At 38.5% G+C, this 27,744-nt stretch overlaps 1 protein-coding gene across 4 annotated transcripts in view; it reads right to left on the bottom strand.

Moving 5' to 3' along the window:
• Window positions 1–27,744, bottom strand: part of LOC133527969 (sodium/potassium/calcium exchanger Nckx30C) — a 119,789-nt gene that overhangs the window by 43,788 nt on the left and 48,257 nt on the right. For 3 of the 4 annotated variants that reach the window (XM_061865192.1, XM_061865191.1, XM_061865189.1), the window contains one exon: window positions 13,504–13,651. In XM_061865192.1, coding sequence (XP_061721176.1) covers window positions 13,504–13,651 — 148 coding nt within the window. The remainder of the gene's footprint in view (window positions 1–13,503; window positions 13,652–27,744) is intronic. The other variant, XM_061865190.1, reaches the window with a different exon arrangement.

A 27,744-nucleotide genomic window follows, 5' to 3' on the forward strand; every position in this document is an offset into this window, starting at 1 on the left:
TCATATATACTTATAGCATTTAGCGTCACAATATAAGTCGGAGCGAGCCAAGCACGTACTAAATGAAATAACATTTAACTTGAAGCATGCATTGTACAAGTACTACGCTCGTAATCTCATTCCGCATCTGACGCGTGACGGACGCCGTCCGAACTCGCAAGTCGCACATTCAAGTTAAATGCGCGCGTTGTGCAAACTTTTGAATGGGTGCATAATAGGTTTTGTGCAGTGTGCAAGCGACAGCAGAAGTTGTCACGTTTTGCCGTTGGGGTCGGAGTTAAACTGATAGGTACTAGGGGTTGAAACAGAAACGCAAACGTTCCTTAAAGTTATTAACAATATTCCCCAGTAAAATAGTAGTTTATGTGACTGCTACATAATGAAAGGCATTAAAATAAAAGTGTGAGTTTAAGAAACGAACGAAGCGAGTATTTTAAAAGGACCATCACACGAGTGTTTTAATGCCTAATTATGGAGAGTTACATTCATTATTTTATCTACACACATATTATAAACTTTCTATGATATATTCACTTGCCCAAATTACAGCCAACATTGGGGCATCGTTGCTCTTTTGGCGAAGATATGTGGCGGCGTCGTCGAAATATCTTACCGCTCATTTTAAACGAACTTTTGCTATAGTTTCTCTCAAAACATCAAAACAAACTCATTTTATACTTAAAACGAATTAAAAGATAAATGAAAACTTTTTCCACGCATATCACGCATTCGTACTTTTTTAATTCAGAGACAAACTACCATCGGGGGCCTATTTCCGTATCGATCGATACAAACGAACATGCGAGATTTGACAAAATTTTATGCAATTTACATTTCATTTCGAACAAAAAGGCATCTCGACTGATATTAGAATAATGATCGAATCGATTTGCTTTTTTTTCAAAGATGTTCGAAATTTGAATGTCATTACCAAATCGATTGTAATGTAATAATGAAGCAATTACAACATTTTCACAGATAAATTTGTTGTAACAAAACAGGTTATCTTAATGTTGGCCACTATTTAAGGATTTTTAAGGCATCATAGAGGGTTTAAAGGGCCCTCCACACTCGTGCGCGAAGCGAGGCGCGAAGCCGCGAACGCGAGTGTGGATGGCTCTCGCGTCGATTTCGCAGATTGTTCACGCCTTCGCGCCTTATTCCCCGTTTTTTGTCGGTACTTAGCCCGCGTCAAAGGAGACGCAAAGCGAGAAATTGCAAGACTCCACACTCGCGATCGCTTCGCGCCGCGATTCGCTCACGAGTCGGTTAATCTGTAACTCAGTTAAACTGTCATAACCTTCAATGGCGGCTACTTGGTTATATTGGGTGCGAACTTGATCAACCAAAAATCAATTTGACAGTTCCCAGTTTGAATCAGTGCGCAAACTAAATCCGATCAGCTGACGCTTCGGCGCCATCTTGCCGCGAACCAAACTGCGAAATCGCCGTGAAGTTGTGCGAGTGTGGAGTCTACGTCAACGTCGCGGTATGTTCGCTCCGCGAAGTCGCGCCGCGATTCACGCGCATAGTCTGGAGGGGGCTTATGATATGTGTGTACATAAAACCTATAAACATTTTGACGAAGTCTTAATTTGAAGACTTTTCTTTAGTTGCACTTGAAAAAACCATTAAAGGACTCGCGTATCGGGACTTAAAAGACTCGGAAGTTTTTTAAGCGCAAAGTCGCGTAATAACGACTGGAGTTCTACAAAGGGTGTAGCAGGATAGCCTAGGAAAAATTGCCCCCAGCGATTTTGGGCCGAAACTGTAATCAAACGATGCCTTTTGGGGAGGTTATACTCTGCACAAAGTTTCATCCCTCTGTTACCCCCTGGGGGTGAAAAAAACCCGATTAACCCCAAAACTGTTTTAATTATTTTTTCCTAAACTATGAAAGTGACGAATTTCAAATTTCGTACAAATATTAATAAGACTAAAAGCTATGTGCTAAAAAAATATTAACCCCCCTAACCATTGAAATTCTTGTAAAAAAAACTAAAATAAAAAAAGAATCAACCTGTATATCAAGTTTGGCTCATGGTACCACTCCATTTTTTTTTTCAAAAATGAACCAGTTTATATTCTACATGATACAAAAGTTTCATGGACCTACTCCAGAAGGAACATTGCGAAATTAATATGTATTGGCTCTTTGGTGCGTACTATTCATTGAACTCCCACTAAGAGCCTTGCATTATTAATAAACAATGGCTTGCGATAGTTGCGATCGGACCGCTGCTCGTGCCCGATTTGAAAAAGGTGGGGATAAAGAAGTATGAATCAAACTCATTTGTACATGGATCTCAAGTTTGGCTCATGGTACACACACCATTTTTTTTTTCAAAAATGTACCAATTTATATTCTATATTATATAAAAGTTTCATGGACCTACTACATTGCGAAATTAAAATAAACGTACTATTTCGTAGCTGCTAATCATTATACTCGTATCATGCTTAATACGCAACGTCTCGGACCCGAAAACAAAATAATTTAAAAAAACCGGCCAAGAGCATGTCGGGCCACGCTCAGTGTAGGGTTCCGTAGTTACTCTTCCGTCACAATAAGCTAAACTGGAGCTTAAAGTATAGTAAATTGTTAACCGAGGGATGAAACGGTACCTTTCACGTGAGTTAAACAAATAGGCAAATTTGCATAATCAGTACCTAATTAAAGTATGTCTTTTTACTATGAAGGGGAAACTTTTTGCGATAACTCAAAAACAGCTAAACTGATCATGTCCGCTATAGTTTTCATTTAATGTCTTTCTTAAGCTCTACTTCCACGATTTTTTTATTTTTTTTGGACCTATGGTTCAAAAGTTAGAGGGGGGGGGGACACATTTTTTTTTTCTTTCGGAGCGATTATCTCCGAATATATTCACTTAATCAAAAAATGTTTGTTGAAGACCCCTATTAGTTTTGAAATACCTTTCCAACGATACCCCACACTGTAGGATTGAAGCAAAAAACAAAAATTCACCCCCACTTTACGTGTAGGGGAGGTACCCTCAAAAAAATTAAATTTTTAGATTTTATTGTACGACTTTGTCGGCATTATTGGTTTATATATCCATGCCAAATTTCAGCATTCTAGCACTAACGATCACGGAGCAAAGCCTCGGACAGACAGACAGACAGACAGGCAGGCGGACATGGCGAAACTATAAGGGTTCCTAGTTGACTACGGAACCCTAAAAATGTTTTTATAAATACAAATGAGTTTGATTCATACTTCTTTATCCCCACCTTTTTCAAATCGGGCACGAGCAGCGGTCCGATCGCAAGCCATTGTTTATTAATAATGCAAGGCTCTTAGTGGGAGTTCAATGAATAGTACGCACCAAAGAGCCAATACATATTAATTTCGCAATGTTCCTTCTGGAGTAGGTCCATGAAACTTTTGTATCATGTAGAATATAAACTGGTTCATTTTTGAAAAACAAAATGGTGTGGTACCATGAGCCAAACTTGATATACAGGTTGATTCTTTTTTTATTTTTGTTTTTTTTACAAGAATTTCAATGGTTAGGGGGTTAATATTTTTTTAGCACATAGCTTTTAGTCTTATTAATATTTGTACGAAATTTGAAATTCGTCACTTTCATAGTTTAGGAAAAAATAATTAAATCAGTTTTGGGGTTAATCGGGTGTTTTTCACCCCCAAGGAGTAACAGAGGGATGAAACTTTGTGCAGAGTATAACCTCCCCAAAAGGCATCGTTTGATTACAGTTTCGGCCCAAAATCGCTGGGGGCAATTTTTCCTAGGCTATCCTGCTACACCCTTTAAACTTAAAAAACTCAAGTTCTTCCCATCTCTAATAGCCATACTTTACGAACCGTACTGAACAACTTTCACGTTGGGACCAACTGTGAAATCACAAAATAAACTGTCCACCTCATAGAAAACATCCACATCTGTACCCCGAGTGTAAATTTATTCGATGGCGTAATGTGACGTACGCGTTTGCGTTAAGTCTGATTTTGTATGGGATTTTGAGTTTCCAAAACGTCCCGCTTGGCGCGCTCTTTCTAAATCCCATACTGAATGAGAATTTGTTGTACGTTGAAATAAATAAAAAAGTAATCGATCGATCGTTCCCTTAAACACGATATTGCCGATTTTTAGAAGCAATTTTCATATTTTTAGCCTTTGTGCATAATTTGATACAAGTTTTGAAATGCATTTTAGACCTATGTTCGTATTTTTTTTTCTATCAAGTGAAAATCAAAAACTCAAGATTCGAATCAATACAAGCCCTCGAGAAAGGCCTCAAGATTGCTAATTAAATTTATGGCAGCCGTATTGTGATCCAAAAAAACACTACGACGTTTTTTAAAATCCGTTTTCTGAATCTACTTTTTTTTTAAAACAACATGCCTTATAGTACCGGAGCCTCCCGAGTCGAACCTGGCCGTTTTTTGTGTCACTATATTACGAGTATCGTATATTCCGAGCACTCGTCTAATTATAGCACACATTCATTCATTAGAAACGGATTTTAAAATAAAAACTGCTGAAACCCGCACTATTATTAGGTTCGCTAATAATGGCCATATGCATCGATCCGTCCCGAGCACAGACCACTATTTGTAGACTCCGCTTTAAGGATGATTTACGCTAGACCGGGCGGCCCGGGCCAAGGCGTCCGGCTGATCGGTAATCACGGGGTGCTTCCATAGAAAATGAAGCGCCGGAAGCTCCGGCCCGGCCCGGGCCCGGTCTAGCGTGAGTCATCCTTTATAACACGTTTACTGTAGCACAAACGCTTTCTTTTAGCATAATAAAGTAGGTACGTTGAAGGCTTCACCACTTAGTAGAATTTTGTAACATTTCACATGGACTACGAGTATAAGCCAGCCACAGACTTTATAGTACATATGCGGTAACTATTCATGCGTATGTTTAAAATTTCAAGGGCCATATATGTACTGTAAATCGTTGTACAATACACATGCGAAAAGGTAATTCGCAACTCGTGTTGATTTAAAACACTCCTTTCGATCGTGTTTTAATGTATCGCCACTCGTTGCGAATTTCCTATTTTTCGCACTTGTATCGTATTACAGTCATTAAGCTAATTTTACTGTTTAACTCACGTATTTTAAGTCACCTCGCAACATATTTCGGAGGGCCTAGATCTCCGTTTTCACGCACTAACATTGTATGAGTAGCATTCACTTAGCACACTGCGCGCCGAGCAAGAATACGCTGCGCGCGGCTAAAAATACGTGTTTAATCCGTAAAATTAGCTTAATGTTAGTATGACTCACGACAGTTTAAATGCGACTAACCTAACCAGTCATATTTCTCTTAAACAATAAGTTAGCTGACATTCAGAATCGTTTCAATAGTTTCCGTTAGACAAAGGTTGTTTGGAAGCCATTTTTAGCGATAAGACTGCCCATTGTTCTATCTGTACCATTGAGTTTGTATTTGTGTTTCTTCACTTTTAAGGTATTCAATAAAGAATAAGTTTTTTTGTTATGTATGTAACTTATCCCCTTAATCACTTTACAAGTATCTTCCGGAATGAAATCTATAATTTGCAGTCGGCCTTCAACTTTTACCGGAAATCTGTGATATTCGACAATTCACTCAGTGAAGCGTTCGCGCTTTCATACTAAATCTCGCATGAGCGCCAGTGTGTGGTAACCGCCAGCCGACTTGCATCATCATCTTCCTGGCGTTATCCTGGCTATTTTCCACAACTCATGGGAGCCTGAGGTCCGTTTGGCAATTAAATAATCCCAATTATTGGCGTTTACGATAGCGATTGTCAACCCCGAGGGAAAGGCCAACCCAGGCCATATTGGAATTAGTCCGGTTTCCTCGCGATGTTTTTCTTCAACAAAGTGTCTGGTAAATTTCACCTGATATATCGCACATAAGATTCCAAAAATTAATTGCTACGAGCCAGGGTTTGAACACTTTGGACCCACAATATCTGGATAAAAATTCGCATAAATAGCATTTCGCCGTTCTCACAGATTTTAGAGTGACGAAATCGAGCGCTCTGAATTAAAAAATCGCCCAGTGTTCGTTCGAATTTGCCTGTAAGTAGGCGAGTTAACTTGCATGCTGCATCTAATACGCAAGTAGTCTGTAGCCAGGTCAAGGCGGGGCGAGCACGGCTGCCCTATTTTTCCGCCCAAATGCCGACTCGGTAAAGGTGAAGTTTATTAACGCCAGGCCTGTGTTATTGTTATATTTTTCGACTTTTAACCGACTGGGAAAGAGAGTTGTTCTTCGAATGTAGTTACTTTTTCGTCTCAGTTGTGGTTGTGTCGCTGACGTGTGAAGCTTTTATCGCTGACTGTATTTTTTTTAGACAGGCGACTAATACTCTTCGAGCTAATTCTAAAAACCCCAAACACAATTAGGTTGCGTTGTTTTATCACAGAGTTCTTATAGCCACCTCCTGTCTCCATCATCAGATCAGCTCAATGGTACCATAATATTGCATTGTCACCCGACTTACATATGCATGCAAAATATCAGCTCAATCGGAAACCGGGAAGTGGATCAAATTTAACTTGCAAGATTTGATTACAGGGCGGCTACCGGGAAAATCGAAATTCGTCAATTGCGGGCATTTTTCTCTGTTACTCTGATTACGTCTTACTAAGAGTAAAAGAGAAAGATCCCCGTAATTTGCGAATTTCGGTTTTCGCGGTAGGCCCCCTGATCGACAGACAGACAACGAGACACGTGAAATAAAAACTTGTAAAAATAGGTCTGCGCTCTTAATTGTCGCGCCTCCATACGCGTAGTCGTCTCCATAGTCTTTAAAAACATTTTCATCACACTTGGTCGAAAAAGATCTTATTTCATGCACGTGTACTTAAGGACAAAGGCCTATATAGATCCCGCGGGAGTGATGGATTGTAAAAAAAGCTTTTTTTTTATTTGTTACTAATTCACACGAATTAACTAGGTATAAATGAGTTTTACTTTTAAAATATTAATGTTTATAATTTAGTACTTATGTTAAGGTTTAAAAATATTTAGTTTGATAATTTAATAGTCGTTTGAAATATTTTTACACGATTTTCAATTGTGGCTGAACGTCAGATAGGTCTGTGCCTTCGATGCCTAACCTGCCAAATAATGACAATATGGCGGATGAATGTTTGAATTGTCACCGTATTTAAGAATTATTTCGCTTAAAATTTAGTTTTTTCTTGCAAGCGTGACGAAAAACATTGTGTGTACCTACAATATTTCGCTTACCCCCCTCGTTGCACAATACAATACAATACAAATACTCTTTATTGCACACCTCAATACAGAAACAGTACAAATAATACAACACATAAAGAAGAGGTAAACAACAGGCGGTCTTATCGCTAAAAAGCGATGCTGCACAATGTACTCTTTATCCCATTTTCGCCAATAGTCAACATTTGAACAATACATTTTAGCTGTGCGTTGTCTATCAGTGTCTAAGTAACAGAACTACAGCCCGCGTAGCCAACATGCCAATCGCTAATGCTCCGTAGCGTAGCGTAGTCATTTCTCTCTATCACTCTTCCGTATTAGTGCGACAGTGACAGTTGCATTTCGTTCGCTACGGAGCGTAAACGATTGACATGTTGGCTACGCGGGTACAACTGCCCCAGAAACAATGACGACAAAAACTGTTTGGGAATATGTTTCTTGATTACACGTTTTATTATAATATGTAGGTTATTAAAACTACCCACAATCGTTAACTCAAGCAAAACGTATTATCTACAAATATTCTCCAATATGTTTGATACACAAACGCAAGCCCTCCGCTTTTATACAGCGTTTTCTAAAAACTCAATATCATACCCACATATAACGGGGTAAATTAACCTGTAAGGGTATTACTGGCTTAGCCGTGTCAGACGGGTGCGCATCAAAATAAACAAACCCGTGCCGTTACCACATAATTAAAAAATTAACGCAACCTTGGCGCTGGTTACCTTTACTTTGTGATTGACAGGTGATTTTAGGGTTCTGTAGTTAACGAGAACCCATTATATATAATGGTTATGACTGTTCATCTGTATCTTAGCTCGTGATCATTATTTCCATGGTAACAAAGGTGTGTTTCGACATACGGCCCGATTCGAAGAATGATTAAGATCTTGGAAAGATCGATAACTAAACGACATGTCAAAATTGAAGTTTATTGCGATTCCGCTGTGATCCCAATAAGATTTATCCACGATATTCTAACGTCAAAGTAATATTGTTTGCCCAAATCGAGCTGCTTCTGTCAATTATACGACATACAAACGATATCTAAGTAAGAACTTATCTAAACATGAACTTAAAAAAAAGGCATTTATTGTCGCAAAAAATAAATAAATAGTACCTACATACAGCAAGCAGCAGCAAACATGATTGACTAATCGTTTTGACTGAGCAACTTGATTCGACTAAACAGTCAACCACTCTATAAGCATTCATTACAGCACAGTAGCAATAAGTATACAGCTTTTGAGAACTATGATAATATACCATATAGAACTATTGTTTACATTCAAAGTCAAACTCTTAAGTGCGACAATGGGCTCGGGACGCAGCTTTGGCCGCGAGTCTGGTGACTGCACAGCGCTGTTTTTCAGCCCGTAAATATATCTTTGCTTATATAAAAACTAAAATTACTTGCTAGCTATAGGGAGAATACACCTTACCGTTATCGTATTTCATTCTTCGAATAGGGCCGTTAGGCGACATTGGCCTTCACTACTTTTGTGTTTCACTCGAAAGCAAAGTATGTTTAATTCTCGTCCCTTGACACCCTCACAACATCATATTTAAAAAAAAATGGTCATCTAGCCTATACACACTCCGCCTTTTGAGACTCATGCTAAAATGGCCCGGGTCCGGTCAGTTTTCTATGGAAAATATCATGTGATCCTGATCACCCGTCATGGAAAACGAAGTGTCAAAATGCAAGGCTCGAAACCGGTTTATAAAATACCGGTTTATTTCGGTTTAGCTTCGAACGCGAACGGTTTAAGAACTTTTTATTGTAACCTAAAAAACCGGTTTATTCAAAGAGCAACCAGCTGTCCTGGTGGTGTGCCACATAAACATAGACACCGACATATAAAGAAACCGGTTTTTATTGCTCTAAACCGGTTAATTTGACAAGAACTGTTCTCACAAAAACCGGTATAAAAAGAACAGTATTTCGAGCGAAACTGAAATTAAAAGGTTTTACGCCAAGTACATGAACGGTTTGGAAATATAACTGATTTCCGAGCCTTGGTCGGAAGCCTAAGCCCAGACCCGGACCGTTCAAACGTGAGTCATCCTTAAACCACTAAAAAGGTAGCTAAATTATATACACGCTAAAACAAATGTTTACAATGTTGACATCGTGTTGCTCGACGTGTCGGCACCCACGACATTCAGTAGACTAAAGTACGCCAGAATATAAACTTTTAGTACTTAAGTTTACTAAATACCGGGAGCGCCATCTTGATAGAGAGTAAATGCGCAGGGAGGCTGAAAACTCATTAAAAGGTGATTAAATAATCGTTAAATCTTCTTTATCTAAATTGACACTAAGTTTCAAATAAGGCGAGTATCTACAAAAGCTGAAGGCCGATTCTGACTTTAGAATTCTTTACAGTTTCAATCCTGTTTTGATACTACCTTGACAATCACTCGCGTTGATTGGTTCGCGTACTTGCACGTCATAAAGGTCTCTCGTATACGCCTTTTTCCTTATGAATTATTTCAACTGATGTATAAGTATGTAGCCCGCCAGCGGCGGCATCATGGTTCCACTTTTATCACTTGTCACTATGTCCGTCACTTTCGCGCTTACATACTTGTTAGAACGTGACAGGCATGGTGACAAATGATAAAGAGCCAACCATCTTAGCCCTACAGGTCTTTATGTAGACGATGTAACGATTACGATACATATAAATTAACAATTTTAAAAACTTGATTAAAACTAAATGACAATATTAAATCAAGCATTAGCTTTGCTCAGCAACGATAGTCTTTAGATAAAAGTAACAACATAGTTCAAAACGTTAAAAAGAGAAACGAAAACGAATATAGGGTCGTGACGGAAACAGTGGCTCAGTTTGATCAGTGGCTCAGTCGCTCAAATATCGACTCTCTCGTGTTGAAATTAGATTACCGTGTCACTGTTCCCTCCTCGACCTTACCTAGTTACTTAGAAATAATACTCAGTCCCAAAGAAATTTTAAGTAGATACTTACGTTTGAATATGGTTATCAATTTATTATATTTTGAATAAACAAGCAATTGGAAAAAGTACAACATACAAAAACAAACAAAACAAAACAAACAAACAACGATAAAAAAAAATGAAGATTATAGCAGGGGTTATCGAAGTTAGGACAACTTACCTTATTTCATTACTTACAAAATTCGTATATTGGAAATAATAGGAACCGATAAGGTTGATTTAGATTTCCAGTAGCTGGATTACAACATAAATGGACGTGTTTAATCAAAGGATTGGCAGCATGTATTTAACATTAATCCAACGTCCATCTAGCTCAAAATATGGGCCCGATGAATCCTATTACTGGACCAATGTAAATCAGCCTTAATGCCATCAAAAACAGTAATTTGTACTAGGTATTTAGCTCAGTTAAGATTCGGATTCGCAAAAATGTTTACTGTAATAGTAGTTTAATATACCTAATATTTCTTCCGTGTTATTAGATTATAATAAAGATCGGTAAGATAGGTATTCAAGTAGGCATATTGCAATGCGCATATGAACGTCAAATAATGCTACACCGTCTTTAGAGGAACGTGGTTGAGTGGGTAAAGCTACTGTTTGGCTGGTAAAATTAGACTGATTTATTCTGTATTTACTAAGTGTTTATATACAGTTGAGTGATCGTCATTTTACATCCTTAATCAACGCTACGCTATACAAACATTATCTTAATTAGATCAGCGCGTGCGATAATCTCTACCATGCTATCGACACGCGCTGATAATACTCGTATTTTGCTGACCGCCACACCTCTGACCCGAGAAGATTTATATCCCCCTCTCAATTGGAGGAGAGTATCCCAATATGGACCGGCAAGAAACTCGGCGGGACACATCTTTTCTAAACATTACATCTTATTATTAACATGCATTAAAAAAATACAATTTAGATTACTATAGAATACTATACATACAGTAGCTATTTATATGCAAGAATCCCGCAAACTTTTCAACTGGAAGTCAGTTTATTAGCTTTTTTATAACACTTCAGAGCTGATTTGTTTTTATTCAAATATAATCAATATTTTTATTAATACGTAACGACATTTTAGCCTTCAATCAGTAAGCAACAGCTACCCCTCTGGAAATGACCTTTTTTAAACTAAATGCATGCCCCTCTTCTGCACCAGGCCATCGGCCAATTAGCCCATCGGCTGGCAACGCTCTTGGTTTCAAGTAAAAAAAATAAGAATGAAGGACTTTGGAGCAGGCTATCTGGAACCAAAGAATTCATAAGGCTACCCATAAGCACCATCATCCGCCACATGGAGATGGTCAAAAAAGCTCATGAATAGCTGACGGATCTTTCCTAAGGGGGCAACTACACAAAAGATTCCTATGGGTCGAAGTGTATCCGCAAAGGCCACCGAAAATCATAAGATGCGAGGCCAAGTGCGAGTCGGACTCGCCCATGAAGGGTTCCGTACCATTTATGACGTATTAAAAAAAACCTACTTACTAGATCTCGTTCAAATCAATTTTCGGTGGAAGTTTGCATGGTAATGTATATCGTATATTTTTTTTAATTTTATCATTCTGTTATTTTAGAAGTTACAGGGGGGGGGGACACTTTTACCACTTTGGAAGTGTCTCTCGCGCAAACTATTCAGTTTAGAAAAAAATGATATTAGAAACCTCAATATCATTTTTGAAGACCTATACATATTTACCCCACACGTATGGGTTTGATGAAAAAAATTTTTTGAGTTTCAGTTCTATGGGGAACCCCAAAAATTTTTTGTTTTTTTTCTATTTTTATGTGAAAATCTTAACGCGGTTCATAGAATACATCTACTTACCAAGTTTCAACTTCAACAGTATAGTTCTTATAATTTCGGAAAAAAGTGGCTGTGACATAAACGGACAGACAGACGGACATGACGAATCTATAAGGGTTCCGTTTTTTGCCATTTGGCTACGGAACCCTAAAAATGACGGTGTTTTTTTTATATTACGTAGGTGGCAAACAAACACAGCAGGCACCAGGTTTTTATTATATTTTGCTATTTAACAGACTTCAGTTTCAAATTTTTTTACTGTGTTGTGGATGGCAGAGTGAACACCTTAGTGCTTGGACGAGTGCACTGGCGTGTACTGGAGACGGTCGAGTGCACTGGCTGACTTAGTGGCTAGTTAAGCTACATGTATATTAGAAAAGAGAGCGAGGGAGTGGCTGAACTAATTTTTAAGTTAGGTGATCGGATTGGACGATGAAAATATTTTCAAATATTTTCTTTTTCCAAAAAAGAAGTGGCTCAGGATCAGGAATGCTCAAAGGGTCGCAATGTGAAAGTGGCTCAGGTTCAGGAATGCTCAAAGGGTCGCAATGTAAAAGTGGCTCAGGTTCAGGAATGCTCAAAGGGTCGCAATGTAAAAGTGGCTCAGGTTCAGGAATGCTAAACGGGTCGCAATGTAAAAGTGGCTCAGGTTCAGGAATGCTCAAAGGGTCGCAATGTGAAAGTGGCTCAGGATCAGGAATGCTCAAAGGGTCGCAATGTAAAAGTGGCTCAGGTTCAGGAATGCTAAAAGGGTCGCAATGTAAAGGAAAATGTATTGCTTATTAGAGTTATTATTAGAATATACCTATTTGGAATACATACTAAGTGGGTACAGTCAGCAGCGGAATTGTCTAAGCGGATAAAGTGCCCAAAATGGCCTCTATACACACTTTAAGGATGACCCGCGCTAGAACTTATTTAACAGTCGGTTTTCTATGACTTGATCAGTCATGATATGAAGCTAGAAAACGAAGTGTCGGACCCGGACCGTTCTAGCGTGAGTCTTCATTTTTATTCTCTTAAAGTTGTTTGTGTTCAGTTCATTTTGAACACTTCAACTTTTTTTACTGCTACTTATAACAGTATGGGCGAAAAATCAGTTGAGGCGTAGGTTTTACCGCTTTCTTTGGCTTTTAACCTCAAACACCTTTAAGGATGACTCACTCACCGGGCCGGGGCCAGGCCGGAGCTTCCGGCGCTTCGTTTACTATGGAAAGCACCACGTGATCACTGATCAGCCGTCATAGAAAATGAGGTATCAGACGCCTCGGCCCGGGCTTGGGCTGCTGGTCTAGCGTGAGTCATCCTTTAAATAGCCGTATCTTAAAGTCAATGCATCACTCGGACCATACTGAATAACTCGACGATGGGATGATAGACGAAGGAAGATATACGAGGGAACTTTAGGAAAGAATGAGATAGGAAATCAGCCCCACCCCGACCCCCGCAAAAAGCAAAGCGGTGCATACCTAACTCACCGTCGTGCATCGGGTCGATAGTGTGTATCATGAGCTGCAGCAGCCCGTGGCGGAACTTCGCTGCCGGCTGCTTGCTCGGGCCCGCGGCCGCGGTGTTCGTGCCCACTGACGTCTCGCTCGATGTCGTCGCGTTGCCGTGCTGTGGAGGGAGATGGAATTAGTTTTGTCGGTTTATTTACTAATGTAGGTTTAAAAAAATACTAAGAGGCAAATTCAAACGTTACAACACAGAATATATACTTTGTTTCAAATTAAAAGATATGTAGCCTTCCGTTCTTATAAAATAACGAAGACATTCCGAATTAGGAAGAGAAATTTAACGTCTAACGTCTTTTATTTATCAGTGGCGACTAGGAAGGGAGGATAGAATTTGGATGTGAACCCTCCATACAAAGGCCAAACATTTTACACGTGATCACAAGATGAAACTATAAGCATCGCACTGTCAAAAAGTTATCAGGTGTTTTGTAGAGCCAATAAGCTTCTAACTGCTTGTAGAGTTAGAAGCTAACCTAACTTCACAAATTCTACACCTTAGTCAAAATATATGGCTTGGCCGGTTTACGAATAATTTGTTGTTTATTCTTTCTAGTCGAATATAGTTTATCGCGTTTGAATTTGTTGATCTAACAGAGATTGAGACACACAAAATATAGATTTTTGACGTTTGTTGTAAAATACAAGTTGTTTCCCAACATGGGGTTTTAAATTCAGGGCTCGATTCTACTCGCTAAACTGAGCTACTATTATTATGGGACCAACCCCGAAATCACGAAAAAAACGGCTTTTCAGAATTTTGGCTGATCAGATGTCGACGTTTTCTATGGTAAAGCCGGAAGCGGCGCAACGCGCAAGGCGTAAACGACGTGGGCCACCGCCTACGGCCTCGCGGTCCGAGGGCCCTCGCGCCTCAAATAAGTATAACTCGGACACAACGTAAAAATTTTCATTATTTCTTGCGCCTCGCTAAATGTACCTTGCCCACATAAAGTTTTGAATTTTAAACCTTCCTCAAAAATCACTCTATTTATAGGTGAGTATCGCCAGATAATCCGTAGTTTTTGAGTTAATCGCGAAAATACAGAAATACAGACAGACGCGGCGGAGGACTTTGTTTTACAAGGTGTTGTGATTAATAGTATATAATACAATCGTGATATAATACAGAGATTTTCAGTCGAGTACCGAGTGCAACGACACATGATTGATCAATTTTTTTTTAGTTGACTACATCGTATCGAAATGAATATTATCGTTGAGTTGGGAGCCCATACATAAAAAGTACGCAATTATAATTTGGTATACGAAATCATAATTCAACCATTACAGTCAACGAGTAGAAAAAAATGGTTACTTGATAGTTTGCAGGTGACATTAAAAAATAATTTCGATAATTTCGCCATCCTACCGGCTGCGCCAGTTACGTATTCTTAATATACACTTTTATAAGTGTCTGCGTGTCAAGTTCATCAAATAGCACGCCTCATTACCCCTTACACGTGTCCCCTTGTTCAACGTAAATTCGTTAACTTCACCAACCAATATTAGACTTTACATCTTTGTAATAAGGTTTACAAACTGTCAATTTAATAGCATAGACGATGGTACATACTAACAACTTTCTAAATGACCATCGGTGAGCCTTATTCCTTTGAAATACGGTTCAAAAATAATCAATCAACCGCGTGGACGATAGTACGAAATGTATGCATAAACGGTCAAAGGTCTCCATTGCATGTTGTGGCCGTTCTGAATTGTAATTAGCGTTAATTAACGATAAATGTGTGTTCATTAGTGGCGGTACGGTCTGATTGTAATATTAAATCACTTTCACATATGGAAGTTTATTTTTCATTGATAAAATTAATAACTTGACGTTGAAACTCTAGGTCCACCCCAGGCGATCCCAGCGCCTCTTGTCATCTTCCGAGCCTCCAGATAGGTTTGTTGGATCTGTCTGGCAGATATGTATTTTACACCATCTGTACTAAACCGTGAACCACCTATTTTGTGCATCAGAACCCAGCGTTACGTAAGTGCTGCATATAACAAATCTAGATCATTAATCATTAGTCTTGCCAAAACCAAATTACTAATTACAAATTACCACAGTTTTACCAAAGTAAATATTTACTTCCCTTTTGGGCCGGTACAGACGGCCTGAAACCCGAGTGCAACTTGTATGGGAACTGCACGCCGACGTTTTTTATTTAATTTGTTTGGCCCTTTGTCTCATGTAGCAAAAGCAACTGCCCCATCTGCATAACTTGCATTATGCAGAATGAGAACTAACGAACTGCGACAGCGTAACGATCACGTACGAATCGCGCAATTTGGCGCGAACGCGCGAAATGTGCCGCGAAATCTGCACTCAGCGCGATTGGCCACCGACGAGTGACGAGTAATGACAATCTTCCTGTCGATAAAACTTAGTTAAAATATGTTTTGTCTCTTTCCAACAAACTCAAATGTAAAATCGACAGGTAAAGATAGAAAAATATGGAGTGTGGAATTAAAAGGAAAAATGGAGTGTTTCTTATGGTAGAACTGTTGCAAAAGTGTCCAGCTGTCAGCTATAAATAATAGTTCCAAATCTCTCCAGAGTAGCGCTAGAGTAGCTAAGAACCTAGACGTTATTGACGGAGTGACGTGCGCTGTCTATGATTTGAATTTGTTCTTCAAATATTCTAGGTATTGTAGGGCCACCTATTTAAGGTTTTTCTTAAATAGGTGTAACTATATTTACACTTATGTTAATTTACACTTTAATTATTTAAATTAAGCTAGATTAGAAGACATGAATACAATAAAACATTTTATTTATTATCTATTTGTGCGGGGATCAACCTCTTTATTGCCTAAGGCAACGGACTCGGAAGCCAATTCGATCTTGTAAGTTTTGTTATCTCAAAGATGTAATTTGTTATAATTGTTATAATATTATTCATAAACTTTAGTACACGTTTATGAATAAGGGGGTTAATGTTTAGTTTCATTCATTTTGGCGCATAGTACAGCAATAAGAGCGGGATGCATTATATAATTAAGCGCTTGTTGTATATAATTAGAGCGAGACAGATGTATCGCGCTCCTAGTTGACCGGTTTTTGCGTCTCTACTTCTGACCTACGGGCTAAATTCATCGTGTGACAATTTTAGATTTTGGTGAAACAGAAAGAATATGTCAATGTCAATTTTTCTTGACATAATATGTCGCCCTTGTCAGGTTGGTGAAACAGGGGCCAGCAGGCGTATATATCGTGTATGACATATCTTTACTCAGGTGATAAAGTTTGTGTCACTTTTTATAACTACGCAATTGAAAGAGACGGGCATTGTCCTTATCATGCTGTTAGGCAGATTTAAGGGAATCCAAAGCTACTTCTTATGCGGCACCTTTACAGGCAGAATACATTTCAGTACTTGAGACTCAAAAGATGAAAAACGGGATATCTATGTACCAGAGCCGTTAACTTTTATTGCATTTTCCACAGAAGTGACCTTTTTTCTAAAATTTGTTTGACGTATTTGTAATTAAAGATTATTAATGTACCTATATTTATGCATTTTCTCATTGAATATGTTCTATTATTGTAAACACTCTATTACACATGTCTATTATCAAGCCTTAAAGTAAGGTAAGGTAAGATGACTTAATAACAAACATATGCTTAGAACAGAGCTTGAGCGAACAGACAATCTGGAAAAATGTAACAGGTACTAATATACCTACCTACCTACGCTAGAAAAATGATACTTGAACAAATGCCAAGAGGGTGTACAGTACACTAAACATGTCCGCAACATCAGACCGCTTTCGATCATATCTGTATAGTTTACGAACCGTTTCCCTTAGCTTTTGGCTTTATATCTCCTTTTTCATTCATATTGGACGAGATCGCACGAAACAATGGAGATTTATCGTCGATATAGGACCATTGTGTTATAATAACTACCAATCTATGTCGTAGCCACTTAGATTTCTCTGTGGCGGCACTTTATTCGTTACCAGTTACCACCAATTTGACACTGAAATTACCATAGTACAAAGAGTGGGGAAGTAGGTTATCTTCATACAAACGCCCCGCTCCCGGCTTCTATGTGTGCACCATAGTATCTATGCGTCGCCGCACGCACACTCAAACAAAATCTCGACCCGTTCCTCAGTGCGCCAGTCGGGGCTTTTCGCTTTTGCCTTATTTTCGACAAGATTGGACGAAATAATTGAGATTTATCGTCAATTTAGGACCATTGCGAAATATTAATAGCTACCTTCGACTACACTATAATAAATATAAGACCAGGCCAGAGAAGGTCGCTTTTATCAAACGATTCTCTAGAAATTTGGGAAGCAAGTTCGATTTTTTATAGATTCCATAGACATCCTACAGGTGTGCTTTACGCGTGCGGCGCGCGCTCGCGGGGAACAGATCATACGCAATGCGACAAAATTAAAAACACGTTTAAACATTCCTGACAACATACCAAAAACAACCTACGTAATTTGGTCGGGTTATTTGTTGCCCAGCATAAACCATACAAAATTTAAGGTGGGGAATAAAAAAAAATGAAACTGTGACAAGGACAAATAGCGCTTTCTCTGCTACTCCTACTGAAAGATACATAAGACTATCCCGTTCGGTCATTTCCCCACCGCTCATGCCTGATGCAGTTATACTTTGAGTCCTTGGGAATTTTCAACATGGCGGAGCCGTGTACCGTGTAAAAAAGAGATTCGATTCCAGAAAAATCCGTACTTAGGGGATGGTTTTTCAAACGTATCAATATATTATGTAGGTATACATACTATTACAGTACATATAATTCATTATTATCCAACCATTTACCTCTATAAATAAATACCCATTGCCGTCATATATTTGGCTGGCAAATTTTCCCACCCAATCGTAATGAGAGTATAAATTACTGGCACATTAATAAGGGCTGTAAATTTTATTGCAACCAACTGCCGATTGACCCATTGTGTGCCGCAGATGTACTTGACTTACGATAATTTTAGGCGTTTAAAAACCCTAGCTTAGCAATCTTTTTTGACCAGGTTTTGACTGACTTTTTCAAAATTTTAAAAAACAGTCGGCCAATTTGAAACTTAATTTTGATTAGTATTTTTTGCTTAGATTGTTACAATTTTCAATTGTTTTAAATATAAATGTTCGTGATTTACTTATTTCTATATCGAGTGAAAGATGTTTAATCAAGTTTTCGAATCGATGAAGTTACTAGAGAGAGACCTCAATATTGCTACTTATTCATATGTTTGGCAACCGTATCTTACATTACAAAGCGCCACGATTTTTCAAAAACTGCTGGCGAACCCTCAGCTTCTTAACACATTCAGTGCCAGCGCGTGCTACGCGCTACGAGCGTAGCCGATAACATGGGAAAATGCGTACGTAGCGAAAAGCGACTACGTACTGAGCGCCCGCCTGGCGGGTTGCTAGCAAACCCTCAGCTTCTTAAGAGGGAAGAATAGCTTTGCGATCCTAGCGAAATAACGGTATTTTTTCTATGTAATTCTATGTCGAGAGAAAACGTTTTCCACTAACTAAATCACTTTGTGTCGAACGCTTCAGCATAGTATATATATATATATATATATATATATATATATATTCTAGGTTTATAGGTTTCTCTTTTTTGGAAAAATAAATAGTATTGTTTTTCAAATTTTGAAGAAAAGGAAAACCTATAAATCTAGTTTTACATTATGTTAATAACATACTAAAAACATGGAGAATGGATAATATTTAGAAGTGGCAAAACTTTTTGTCTTTATGTCCCTCTTAATCGGTAACTTCGCTTATAGCTTACTGAATAGCCAAACTGTAGCTAGCTGACGTCGGATCAACAATGGAGGGTTTTCAGGTCAACCCACATTGTCGGACTAACGACTGCTTTATATTGTTGGACAGCTGTATGGGAAGTGGCTGCGAATAGGCCGTTTGGCTGGGGCTCAATTTCAGTCGAGACACTGGAATGCAAGTTCACTATAGTAGATTGTTAAGCAAGTGATGAAAGACACCTATTTCTGTCAAGGTAGTTTGCCAATAGTCCGAGAAGGAAATGGTGCCATTCACTCGTGTTAAACACTCTACTTTTCATTTAGAATACGAGGTAAAATGTGAATTTTGGAAAACACGGCTAAGTATATACTTCACTAGTATTTCTTGAGGGTATTTTCAAAATTGCTTATCGTGAAAAGAGAGAAAAAACGTAAATTGAAAGTAATGTGCTCTAGAGCAGAAGCATATCATTTTCTGCACACTTTTTAGAACAACAGTACGACCCAATTTCAGAGCATGAGAAATGAAATATATTAATTTATATTCTATACATATTCGCTGGTTTTATTTATCAGTTTTTTTTTGTTTAATCCTCGTGCCTTGAAACCCTCGCAACGCTCAAGATTCCACTTCTCAAATCTTCAATTTTGGAATCTTTCGCTTGCTCGAATATCAATATTAGCACGAGCGGTTAAACAACAACTTTGCCCCCTTGTAAATCAAATAACTATTGCCCAACATAAAATCGGTTGGAAAGTCAGAATGATTCAATAAATATTTTGTAATTTATTATTTGTCCTTTAAACTATATCCTCATTCTCGAAGTCTCAAAAAAACAACAATTAAACTCTAACTCTGAACAGCCAAACTGTTTTTTTTATGTTAATGGAACAAATGGAAAAAGTTACGCTTCCGGCAGGTCTTGGACCCGCAACCTCATCATCATCATCATCATCATCGTTTATTCACAATCCGTGCGCTTGCTCTTAACCAATTCAGCTACAGAAGCCTACCAGGACATCGCAAAACTTTTGGAGTATCGCTCGCAGGCGTATCTGCTTGCTAAAAAAATAGCCAAACTGTAGCTAAGTAAAGTGTGATCGACTACAATGAAGGGTTTCCAGGCCAAACGCCAACATTGTCGGATTAACGACTGCTTTATATTGTTGGACAGATGTGTGGGAAGTGGCTGCAAATAGGCCGTTTGGCTGGGGCTCAATTTGAGTCGAGACACTGGGAGTGCAATTTGACAAAATATTAATTTATATTCTATTAATTTAACGAGCGTTAGCGAAGGTCTTTGTGTCGAAATGTCGGTTGTTTGGCTAGGGCTCAATTTAACTTAAGGAATTTTGCCCTGGACCATATTTTAATAGAGTGCGTAGACTCAGAGTAAAATTACCAATGGATGAAACACATTTTCCAAGATGGCGGCGATTTCTCGAGAATTTCTTTGGAGCTGCAAGCGTACATATGCTACGGAGACTGCTTACCATCAGGCGGGCCGTATGTTTGTTTGCCACCGACGTGGTGGTTTAAATAGAACGGCATGTTACTCGTTGCTGAAATTGAAAAATTGTCGATAAAATAAAATAAACAGCACCCATCTGTCCAGAGCGAGGAACCGTCTTCAATCGGAAAAATAATTACCGCATAACGAGAAGCGTTTAAAAGGTAGTTATTATGAGTTATTGCCTTTGTGCGGCGGTGACACGATATCGGGGAAATCAGCATTTTCGGGATATTTTATTTATTCGTGGAATAGCTGGTCTGGTGATACACATATTGGAATTTACTCGTATTATCTAGCGGCGCACCAAATAAGAAAAATTGGCTATCAAATTTGAAAAATGGTATATGTTGGGATAAAACAAATGCTTGTACCAACATTTAAAATTTATTCGTTTGTTACAATAGTACATTGTGCAACGAGAGGGTAAGTGAAATTTTGGACACGAGGGTGGTAATTCCCGATAGCCGCAGGATGGAGGGAATTAAAGACCAGAGTTTGCAATATTCTTACCCCCGGAGTTACACACAATGTTTCTCATCACACTTGCGAAGAAAAAACTAAATTTTTAGCAAATTGATTCTTAAATACGGTGACATATCAAACATTCGTCCGCCATTTTGTAATTTCTTGGCAGGTGAGGCATCGAAAGCACAGACACCTATTCGGCATTCAGCCACGATGTAAAAATATTTGAAACAGCTGTTAAATTAAAAAAATTAAACAATTTTAAAAATATTAAATTATAAACGTCAGTATTTTAAAAGTAAAACTCATTTATGCTACTTGGTTTGTATGAATAATTGACATAATTAAAGAAAAAAGCTATAACTCCCTAGAGAGGTATTGATTTTTTTTCACAATCTATAACTCCCGGGGGAACAAAATAGGCTTTTGTCCTTCAGCACACCTGCATGAAATAAGATATTTTTCGAGCAAGTGTGATGAAAACATAATAATAACCAATGTACAATAAATATTCCAAGACGTCTCCACTATAGCTTGTCCGTTCGAACTGGCCGCTCGTCACCGCTTACCCGCCTTTTTATAACAATTGAAAATGGCGGGAACAAGTGACAAGTAAGAGTCAATTGATACTCTTTTTTAAGCTTGCTATTTATAAAAGTAAGAATAGTCAAAATATAAGCTATTTATAAATAATAATTCTTACTGGTATTTGAAAACAAGATGACGATCGTTTGCAAAAAACAAAAACTCTAGCTGTCTGTCTCTCTATCGCCCTTCCATATTAGTGCAATAGAGAGACAGATATCTAGCTAGCGTTTCATTTTATTGCAAACGATTATCAACTAGGCCCCCAGAATAGAATTTTTGTTTTTAAATCGAACGAAATAAAACAAAAGCAACTCTGTACCCCTAGTGTACATTTATTCGATAGCGAAACGTGACGTACGCGTTGCGTTAAGTCTCAATTTGTATGGGATTTTGAGTTTCCAAAACGTCCCGCTTGGCGCGCTGTTTCTAAATCCCATACAAAGTGAGACCTAACGCAAACGCGTACGTCACGTCACGCTATCGAATAAATGTACACTAGGGGTTCTGATCCATTTAATAATGGATTTAATTTGGTTTGATGTTGTTTTGCAGTTGGCATTTTCCTCACGGTAGTGTGGTGAAAAATTTTGCTTAACCCTCGTGCCTTGAAGCCCTCATCGCTCATGATTCCACTTTACGAAACACTCGCTATGCTTGTGGTTTAATTTAGGAATCTTTCTTTCAATTTAGGGTCTCAATATTAGCACGAGCGGTTAAACAACAACTTTGCCTCCTAGTAAAATAAATAACTATTTCCTAATCAGTTCATAATGATAGAGTTCTGAGGTAACAAACAAAAAAAATGTTGAAATGATAACCTTCTTTTTTTGAAGTCGGTTGAAAACTTATCTTAATATAATGCATGAATTATTAATACCTTAGAATAAAATTTCTATAATTAGTCTACAAACCCCTATGGAGTCTACATTCTACCAGTAGCTCGCCCGCTTATTTTTCTAATCTAATTCTCCAAAAAACATTTCTATCAGTCCATGCTCTACTTTTTAGAAAACCATACACAATTCAGGGGATCCTATAGATAGATGACATATAGGTAACAAACGGGGGTAGGTAGGAAAAGGAGCGCAAAAATGTTATGGCTCCTCTACACGATGGCCCAGCGCTGGACCAGCTAGATGGCCATGCGATGGTTATGGCCTGTCTACACGATAGCCCAGCACTGGACCAGCGAGATAGCCATGCGATGGTTGAGAGCACGCACTATGGAATGGGCCACGTGTAATACGTACGCACCATCGCACCAACTTTGATGCGCGGACGTAAACCCGACACCACCGCTATCCCGCCGCGCCATAAGGCATCCGACACCGCTACCCTCTCTACACCCTGGCCAATTTTAGTGGGCCAGTATGATGGCCCATTGTATAGAGGAGCGATTAAGGTGACATTCGAATGTCAACTGCAATGCTATTGCGACCATTGCGACATTAGTATCTGTCAATTTGATGAAACGAGTGACGTTCGTCGCTTCACTGCCACGATAATGGCGTCATTCCGTCATTCATTCCATCGAGGAAATTGGCAGATACGGCGGTGGCCTCAACGCCATCGCACTTCGCAGTAATGTCGCAACAGTAATGCACTGTAGTTGACATCCGAACTTCACCTGTAAGAGGGAAGAATAGCTTCGCAATCCTAACGAAATAACGGTACTTTTTCTTTGAAATCCCACTTTGGGAGAAAACGGTTTCCACTAACTAAATCTTAACAAATCCCTTTGATTTTGATGTCGATCGCTTCGATTCGATTGATTGTAGGTTTAGAAGGTTCACTTTAAAAAAAAACTTATTTTTTTATTACAAATAAATAAAGGAAAACCTATAAACCTAGATTTTCATTGTGTCAATAACATACTAAAAATCATGGGAAAATATTTAGAAGTGGGTAAACATTTTCTCTTTTTGTATGGTCGAGTATGCGGTATACTTGATGAAAATAGCGAAAGTGATATTTACGAAATGTTACTAAAGAACAACCTGATTTTGGGGTAAACATAAAATATTGTGATCAATGTCAAACCAAAAAATTTGCTTTCTATCATAATACTTATTCTTCTCCTTTTATGTCGGGTTTCCCTTAAGGCCCTGTAGGGTCAGGTTCCTTTCTTACTGAGCATAAGCGTCAGCGACATGGCTGTGCGTGCCCCGGATCGGATAGATATCCCGGATATATATCACGTTTAAACCGTGGACAGCAACGGTATACACGGTGCCCGCGAGGAAACGGAAAGATTTTATCAGTATATTCGGGATCGTATTTAGAGACAAAAATGTCATTTCAGAGTTAACACCAATAAAAAAAAAGTTTTTTTGTTGTGTTTCAGTGAATAACGCCTTTTTAATGATAGCCGCCACTATGGGACCTAGTCTAGACTTCCTTATTGACTGATATCAAAGTGACAAGGAACCCTTTGAATAGACTAGATTCCACGAAAAAAATGTACCAATACATATTAATCCACAAATTTTCCAAGAACATGTACTTCTTATGTTTAAAAACATACAAAAGGTAAAAAAAAAACACAACCGAATTGATAGCCTCCTCCGTTTAAAATCTTGAAGTCGGTTAAAAAACCCAACTGTTAGGAGAGTGCTCAAGACTCTCTATATCAAAGCCTTTGGTTTTGATTGATCGACGTTACCTTGACATTGAGAATCTATGGAATCTTGAATCTTCTGTGCACCTGGGCAAGGGTAATCGTAGCAGAGGGTCAAGCCTGACAAGATTCTATTGGCCCTGAGGCCCCTGAGTCAGTGACTAGAGTTGGTAGGAACTCGGGTCTTTTAGGTCTAAATTTGAAGAACTTCAGTCGTTATTACGTGACTCTGCGCTTAAAAAACCTCCGAGTATTTTAAGTCCCAAGTCGTGAGACCTTTAATGAGTTTTTTAAGTACAACTTAAAAGGACTCGAGTCTTCGAATAAAGAGTTCATCAATAAATAGGTTTTAATTGTCATTTTTATGGTTCCGTACCAAAAAGGTACAAAAGGAACCCTTATGGTGCAACTCTGTCCGTCCGTCTTTAACACGATATTTTATTTTAATTTACCCAGTTACCCCCCAAATATGGTCCCTATGTTTTAAAATCATTTATTTACCTTACATGTCTCTCTTCGTGTCACAGACGTGCACATGTGTACCATATTGGTCTAGTAGTTTCGGCGCAAAGACGAGTAGGCTGTGACAGATAGACAGACAGACGCACGAGTGATCCTATAAGACTTCCGTTTTTACTTTTGAAATACGGAACCCTAAAAATACTGAAAATAAGATTACTTAAATTCAAAGAATGCAATCACAATATATCCCGGACCGATACGACCTTGAAACCTTCAAGGCAAGAGCGTACTCTCATCTTAAATTCCGGCAACGCACTTACAACCCTTCTGGTGTTGCGGGTGTCCATGGGTGGCGGTATCTGCTCGTTTGCGTCCTATATCATAAAAAAATACGGATTTTTAGAGCGCCTGCGCGAATTGAACAAATATAACGCCCTAACACAAGTCGACGCGTCCGTAACTCTCAATTATCTGAGACCCGCAAAAGCCGGCGAAAACTCGGCGACGACCATAAATATACTCAAACAGCTTCGAACAAAGAGATTCAGTGTTATTAATGCGGATTTTTCAATGCTGCTAGTCGAGTGTTTAAAAAATTCTAAATTATAGGACCAGCCGGGCTAGCACATGATTGGCGCGACAGTATCTCGCGGGCGAGATAGACTACCCGTTCCTCTTTAATTAATACAGTTAGAAAAAGACGGACTACCCGGGCGAGGCTATCTCACGGGCGAGATACTGTCGCGCCCCTCCTGTGTTTGTTTAACTCGCGTGAAAGGTACCGTTTCATCCCTTGGTTAACAATTTACTATACTTTAAGCTCCAGTTTAGCTTATTGTGACGGAAGAGTAACTACGGAACCCTACACTGAGCGTGGCCCGACATGCTCTTGGCCGGTTTTTATCATCTGTCATCATGCCTGTCCCGTTCTAACAATTATGTAAGTGCGAAAGTGACGCATGACATAACAAGTGATAAAAATGGGACCATGATACCGCCGCAGTATTGCCAGATGGTCATAAAGTCACATTTTTCCTGGCTTGACACACGTCTGTGACATGTGCGACGTGTGTCTGTGTTACTTATGATTTGGCCGCAGCTGGCCGTTTTTCTTTTTACAAGCTTTTGTATTTAACTTGCCCTGCGGCTGTAGCACGGTCGCATTTTTATCACTTGTCACGTTCTGACAAACATTTAAGTGCGAAAGAGACAGGCATAGTGACAAGTGATAGATAAAAATACGACCGTGATGCAGCCGCAGTTAAGTTTGTTAGTTGATGTGGGTCAAAGTTTGGAAGCTTAATTTGACCCACTTCCCGATTTCAGATTGAGCTGAAAATTTGCATACATATGTAGGTCGGGTGACAATGCAATATTATGGTACCATCGAGCTGATCTGATGATGGAGACAGGAGGTGGCCATAGGAACTCTGTGATAAAACAACGCAACCTAATTGTGTTTGGGGTTTTTAGAATTGTCTCGATAAGTATTAGTTTCTTGTGGTAAAAGTACACTCAGCGAAACTTACTATTATAATTTTATGATTCAAGGACAGAAATGTGACCTTTGCAATAAAAATGTTTCATTAAGAAAAGTGACTTATAACTCAATAGCCCTGACAACAGAGATGACATATTTTTTTTAAATACATAAATGCATGGAAATAAAAATAATATGGGAACCATGCTACCACCACATTATTTTAATATATATACATCTAGTCAGCGAGTCTAGTTTTCTCGTCTGCGATCTACGTACGAGTATTACGCGCACTGTTGTCCACTTACCTACCCCCTAATACTAATACTTAAACATACTTGATGCTAGGCCCTCAACTGTTGTTGTGTAGTTTTACGCTGTTAATTTATATAATTTCATGACGTATTGGTTGTGACTGTAATGTTATGGAAATATGTTTGAAATAAATAATAAATAATAATAATAAATAATACTTACCGGCAAAATAATAACAAGTGCTTATTGTAAATTGTAATCAGTGTCTGCGGCTCCTTTTGTGACATGGAATATGTAAATAAAATGAATATATTTAAGTTCTCATTTTAAGTGAATTGTACATATTCTTATGAGAATAAAGAATATTTAAACCGATATAATAACTTTACATGAAGATTAACGTAAGCAAATTCGCTAGTATTAATATTGTTTTCTTAAAAATCGCAATACGTATAGGTTAGCAAGATATTGCTAATAGGTACATATATAAAAAAAAGAAAAAAAAAAGTTTAGAGGAGCCTGTATAAGTTGCTTGTTTGCTTAACTGCATAAAAATTACAATACTTGCGAGTTACAATATTAAGTGTTGTTAGATTGCGTCAATAGTACATTCCAATACAAGTGCGAAAAATAGGAAATTCGCGACCAGTGGCGATAAATTAAGACACGACCGTAGGGAGTGTTTTAAATCGACACGAGTTGCGAATTGTCTATTCGCATATATATCGTACACCAGGGCGGCTACCGGGAAAATCGTAATTCGTCAATTGCGGGCATTTTTCTCTGTCACTCTAATTACGTGTTAGTAAGAGTAAAAGAGAAAGATCCCCGCAATTTGCGAATTTCGGTTTTCGCGGTAAGCCTCCATTTTACAATACATATGGCCCTTTAAATTTTCAACAAAGTTGGTAATGTGCTAATTATCGCACTAGTGCGGTAAAGTAACGCCATATGTATTGTAAAATTATAAAAATAGCACTGTAACTTGCTAAGTTGGCAACACAGAAGCCCAATGGGACCAATAAAATTGAGAGAGATAAGGCCCTATT

This window comes from Cydia pomonella, chromosome 18 (assembly GCF_033807575.1).
Source record: "Cydia pomonella isolate Wapato2018A chromosome 18, ilCydPomo1, whole genome shotgun sequence".
Classification (NCBI taxonomy): Eukaryota; Metazoa; Arthropoda; class Insecta; order Lepidoptera; family Tortricidae; genus Cydia; species Cydia pomonella.